This window comes from Anoplopoma fimbria, chromosome 15 (assembly GCF_027596085.1).
Source record: "Anoplopoma fimbria isolate UVic2021 breed Golden Eagle Sablefish chromosome 15, Afim_UVic_2022, whole genome shotgun sequence".
Classification (NCBI taxonomy): domain Eukaryota; kingdom Metazoa; phylum Chordata; class Actinopteri; order Perciformes; family Anoplopomatidae; genus Anoplopoma; species Anoplopoma fimbria.
Window position 1 is genome coordinate 12,262,677 of NC_072463.1, and position 6,003 is coordinate 12,268,679.

At 40.4% G+C, this 6,003-nt stretch overlaps 1 protein-coding gene and 1 long non-coding RNA gene across 2 annotated transcripts; both read left to right on the forward strand.

Moving 5' to 3' along the window:
• The first annotated feature begins 1,926 nt into the window (after window positions 1–1,926).
• On the forward strand, window positions 1,927–3,795 carry LOC129103973 (uncharacterized). Its single transcript, XR_008531755.1, has 3 exons — window positions 1,927–2,049; window positions 2,781–2,889; window positions 3,761–3,795. It is a non-coding gene; the product is annotated as an uncharacterized LOC129103973 (long non-coding RNA).
• A 143-nt stretch (window positions 3,796–3,938) lies between these two features.
• On the forward strand, window positions 3,939–4,772 carry LOC129103747 (isoleucine--tRNA ligase, mitochondrial-like). The gene is made up of 3 exons (XM_054614335.1): window positions 3,939–3,995; window positions 4,381–4,503; window positions 4,584–4,772. The coding sequence occupies exons 1-3, from the start codon at window positions 3,939–3,941 to the stop codon at window positions 4,731–4,733; spliced, it is 330 nt and encodes a 109-aa protein (XP_054470310.1). The 3' UTR covers window positions 4,734–4,772.
• Window positions 4,773–6,003: the final 1,231 nt, after the last annotated feature.

A 6,003-nucleotide genomic window follows, 5' to 3' on the forward strand; every position in this document is an offset into this window, starting at 1 on the left:
AAATACCACCACAGGATATGTACAGTTCATATTAAAACCATATCTTAAAAGGTGCATACTGTTGTCTGCATGCTCAACAAAATGGGACTCAATATTGAGCCGTGGGGCACTCCATTAGTTTTGTTTAGTAACATTGACATAATGCCACTTCTTACACTACACATAGATATCATAGCTTACATGATAGAGTTTTACCAGTTCTGGCTAAACAAGACATTTCTTTTCTTAATTTCATGGCAGTGCAATATCTAGAGTAGCTGCAAACGCATTCATCATTTTGATTTTAGAAAACAGAATAACATTTATTATCTACAGAATGTGCTATGTGTGTCACAACCAAAGGACACAAAGGTTAATCCAGTTTGAAAAAAACTGCCTTGTCTTTCCCAATCAACTTCTCTCATCATTGTCAGCATTAGATCCTATTCTGTGTTCGCACAAGAACTACATCCGTGTGTCGACAGTAATGTTCTCTTTTTATTTCCACCCTGCCTGGAGGGGAAAATGGATTTCCTGGTCATCTTTGCTGCAGTCGCTGTTTCATTTCTAGGCTGTAATAGTGTTAATAATTTAGTTTGTGGCATGTTCAGATGGATTCAGGTAGAAGGAAAATCGATATGGAGAAAAACACACAGGTTGATAAATGGCATGAACAGAAAGGCATGACATGTCACTATATCATTTTATTACATCAAAATGCTATAGATGTTGCCATTAAGTAGCTTTTTGTTAAGATATGTTTCTGCATGTGCTAGACATATTGTTGTCATTATTTACCAAACTCACACAATGTACCATCCTGCTCTTACGTATATGTGTGTATATATATATATATATATATATTTATTTATTTCTTTTATTAAATAAAACAGTTTTCAACAATCTGTTTAAAGCTGCTGATTACTTCTATAAAATGCTTCCTTTCTTATCCAGTTTTCATAATCTACAGGTAAGTTAATGTTGTACATATTCGTGATAATGCTGCTCCTTCACTCTTCTTTCTCTCCATTGCCAGTCATCAGAGTTGTGATGTGATCCTGTTCACTTCAGCCAGCTTTCCAAATGCCTTTAATCAACTCTCCTGTCATTAGTTGTATTGTAGAGAAAGCTTCTTACACTATCCCACTGTCCACTCATTAAGTTCATTGTATTGAAAGCAGAAGCTGATAACACGGATTAGAAAGGCAGTGCAGCCTCAGCAAAGCAGGGTCACCGTGCTGTGCGTCTGCTTCTCAGTAAAACAGTAGACGGTGAACAAAGCCTTTTGTTGACAGGAGCAGTTTTAAGCTGTAACCTTGTTAACACTGAAGCCAGTTGTAAAATATGTTCTTGTGTTCAGTCTGTTTTGCGGAATTTTTTTTGTCATTCTACAGGGAATGTTTGTTTTTTTTTTGCCAGGATTTTCTAAATTACTTGTGATTTCAGCTGTGGAAACAGGTGAATAAACAGTTTTTCCAGGTAAGAAAGGTGAGCTTTAATTCATCCACTAAAGGTAAATACAAGCTACATACATTATATTGTATGTTAGCAAGTTAAAATAAATTAAAACTCACCTGGAAGAAAACGGGAATGCTTTTAGTCTTAATTAGAAAAGCCCCCTGTGGCTGAAATGAGTATTACAACAACACACTTTTTCACCCATCTATATAACCGTTGAAAAAAAGTAATTTAGAGAAAAGGTAACTCAAAAAGATTATCCTGGCCAAATCTTTTTCCACCTCTTAAGTCATAAACACAACGATTCAGATCACACTGAGAAAATGGATCACCACAGTTTCCTCTGTGGACTTCTGTTGGTGTGACTCTATGGATGGCAACTAATATATCTTATGACTTGCTGACCATAACACATCATTCTGTAAACTATTTAGATGAAGATGTCTTGTGTTTGCTCGCAAATCCAAATCCAAGACCAACAGATTTCTCAGGTTCAATGTGGCCGTTTGCTTTTGTGTTGTCATCTTTCAGAGGAGATGGAGGGAGACTCTGAGGAGCCTGAGTCCCGTCTCAGCTGGCTCCCTGCTCAGCTCCGCAAACCTCTGGTCCCAGGTTGGCAGATCATCCACCTACCAGCCAACCCAGCTGCCTCTGTCTCCTAATGTGTCTTTATCCCTCTCTCTCTTTGTTTCTCTGTCCGGTTCTCTGTCCTCCGATGCCAGATCTCTCATCTTCCCTCTACTGCCGAACAATGCAGCACCTCTCCCGCTCCCAAATATTGAAGATCTTTCAATCCAATTCAGTATATTTATTAATACTCGTCATAGCATATTTGAATGTGCTGTGGGGGGTATTTATGAATATCAAAACATGGAAGAACTCTCCTTTCTCCTCCTCTCTTTCTTTCTGTGGCAGTTTGTTTCTTTTTCCAGGAATGGCCCAAACTCTGCACCTCTTTGCCCTTTGTCATGTCTGTCTGATTGATTCAGGACGGAGATGGACGAAGCTGAAAGTCCTCTGTGTCTCTGATGCCATGGCTGAAACACCAGCCTGTCAGATAGCTGTCTGTATGAAAACTGTAACCACCTTGAGTTCAAATGAGATAAAACAAGCTATGTTGGGCTGTTTGGACAGGGCATGCTTATTGAGTCTAAAGCGATGGTCACCTTTGAGTGCAGACATGCTAAACTGTTGAATTCCCACACTAACACTGGCTGCTCTCTCTTTCCTGACTTCCGGGACCGTCTTGATGCACTAACCGTTTTATTTAGCTAATCTGTGTGTGTGTGGAGTGAGTGTAGAAATAACTTCTTTTTTTTTTTATTACTCTACTCCGCCTCCAGAGTCAGACTCCAGGGCAGATGCATATGTGGAAGGGAAGGACCAGATCGGAGGCTGGTTTCAGTCCTCTCTGCTCACCAGCGTAGCCGTCAGGAACAAGGCTCCCTACAAGTGAGTGCCCCGTCCTCCTGTGCTGGTGGGAGCTATGTCCAAACCACTGTACATGACTGTAAATGACTTTGGATGTTTGTACCACACCGAATTACAACTTTCATAGCAGAACAAATGACTGCAAACTAGTGGGTACACTTTAGTTTAGCACAAATGAATGGTGTTTGAATTGGGAAAAAAAACCATGAGGTAGACATTGCTTCCACAAGCCTAAAAGAAGCTTGTGATTGGTCATTGGTGTAACTGATAGTGACACGTATCATCCACACGTTTATCAGTTTAAAGTTGCTGAAATAGTTTTTGCGTTTAACAGGAGTTAACGTTACAAAAAGGCAAAGAAGCCTCTACTTTAATGTCAAGGAAAATAAAGTCAAACACTTTTCAACAGCTACACCAGCCCTTTTTTATTTCACTAAAAATTGGGAGACCAACAAGAAAAAGAATTGGTGGAAATGAAGCAGCAGAGGCTGAGATATTCTGACTTTAGGTTTCTAGTAAAACATTTCATTCTTCATTCCCATTTGATAGTTTCCTTCAGAATAGTGTCCCCTCGCCTCCTAAATGCCCACCTCCTCAAACCCCCCACCTTCACCGTGTCACACTCATATATTCCCAATGACATCATCAAACTTTAGAAATCTCCGTAAGAACCACTGAAGCTATTATACAACCCCTTTTACAGGTCAATGAACCCAAACTTCATGTGTAAAATTGGCGGTGTTCCCCTTTTAAGCAACAACTTGAAAATAATACACACAAATATTTAATTGTTATTTTATATTTTCAGTCTCACTAATGTAAGTGAAATAAATATATAAATATCCTAATTTTGCTTACATGACACTCTGATGTTGTGTGTCTGTGTGTGCAGGTCTCTGGTGGTCCATGGTTTTGCTGTCAGTGAGAAAATGTCCAAGTCTCTGGGCAACGTTGTGGATCCTGATGTCGTCATTAATGGAGGGAAGAGGCTGTCCTGTCATTTTGGATAGGTTTGGATTAGTTCATATAAAGCAAAGAATAGCTCTTTGCAATCATGATGACAGGCTACCATGCAAGGTGCCACCATCAGACTTCTCCATTCATCCCAGTATCCTTTTAAGTGGAGTGTAACCACGATTGGAGAACAGATAGTTCTGGTTTTAATTGCCAAGGTTTTGATATATCTGCTGCGGAGACCTTACCACACCCTAATACACTGAGTTGAGTTTTTCCTCCATTGGGAATGTTTAGTAATTTAGATGGTATTCCAAACCTTGAAGGATTAAACTAAAATGTTATCTGCAATGCTAGAAACCTCAAGGAGTAGGTGGTGTGTTCTAGTGACTGGGCTGATCAGGTCCTTGCCCTTTTATGAGTAATTATTAAAGATAAAATGATGTTTGTATCGATGGTGCATCTGTGCACTATTTGCTCATGAAGCATTACTTTTTATTACAGTTAATTAATTCATATACATAAGTCATATTACTGACAACGTTTTTTCCTCTTCAGGACCCCAGTGTACCAGCCTACGGGGCGGATGTGCTGCGTTGGTGGGTGGCAGAGTCAAACATCTTCTCTGAGGTTCAGATTGGACCCGCTGCACTCAACTCAGCCAGAGACAGCATCGGCAAGGTAGCAGAGCAGTGAGGACATGGTGCAAGTGAACGTTTGTATCCCCGGCTTTAACCCTCTTACCCTCTTTCTCTTTTCAGCTGAGGAACACTCTGAAGTTCCTGCTCGGAAACCTGCAGGGCTTCGACCCACGTGTTCAGGCTGTGGACCCCAAAGAGATGCACTACATCGATCAGTACATGCTGCACCTGCTGCGCGACTACAGCATCAAGGTGTGTAGAGGTGCATGACATGTTCATCTCAGTCCAAACAGTACGATCTGCTGACTGAAGTGAGGGTACCTGTGAAAACCTCTGTCTGTCTGTCTGTCTGTCTGTCTGTCTGTCGGTGCCGTCGCTACACTGCAGATTCAGCGGACTGCCTGTGCCCGCGCTGCCAGCCCATCGTTTCACAGGCTCACTGACAGCCGCGCGTCACGTCACCATGACGACCAGTAAACGTCCCCTTGGGTGAAGCTCCTCTTGTGGGCTGAAGAGAGACCATGTTTTACAATCCCTGTCGCTCTCAGCTGAGTGATGCAAAGCTGACTCCCAAGTTTTTCCAGTTTTCTTTTATTTTGGTGACTGTCAGCCTAGAGAACCCACAGCTTGGCACGGGGCTGGCATTGGGCAAAGTGGCCTTGTACGCAGATAACAAAGCATGCAACGGTTTTATGCTCTTACACAACTTCCTAGAACAGCAGGAGTGAACTCTAAAACCACAAGCCTGAGTGTCGATGTATTGTTGATTTTTGAGAACCAGCTGAGCGCTTTTAGATGAAAATCTCTGAACTTTCAGAAAAGCTCTGGTATCGTCACTGTGGATGAGCGCCTCCCAGCGCCCTGCCAGCGCTTTCCTGACAGAAAACACTGCACCAAAAAACCTGATATAGCTTGAGCAAGATTGCTTCCTGTATGTTTAGTTGGGAATTAAAGATACGGACTTGTATTTTCTTAGAGAGGGAGCCATTCACGTGGCTCATCAGTTTGTTTGTTTTAAATGTATAAATACATGAGAAAAGAATTGATCACTATGTGACAACAGTAGAGAATTGATAAATGGTTTGGGAAAGCTCTTGAAACGCTTACCTTTATATAATATATCCTGTTCCTCTGTAAACGTTCCCATAAAGTTGAAGGTGTATGGGGGGAAAAAATGTCTCAATTATGAATAAATGGGATACTATGACATTTCTGACTTTTTTATGACATACTGCTCTGTCTTTTTTATACTATGACACTATTTAAACATACTACACCTTGACTTTTTTTCAACATACTACATAACTTTTTCATGGCATGCTAAGAATTTTTTATGGCACCCTTTAATATGACTTTTTTTACATTTTTTGTGCCACGCTACATTTTGACACGATATTTTTTTATGCTCTACTATAATATATATTTTCAATTATATTTTTTCAACATAAAATACGTTGACTTTTTTCACATACTATACAGTTTGACTTTTTTGACTTTCTTTATGACATTCTATATATAATTATATGACTTGTGACATTCA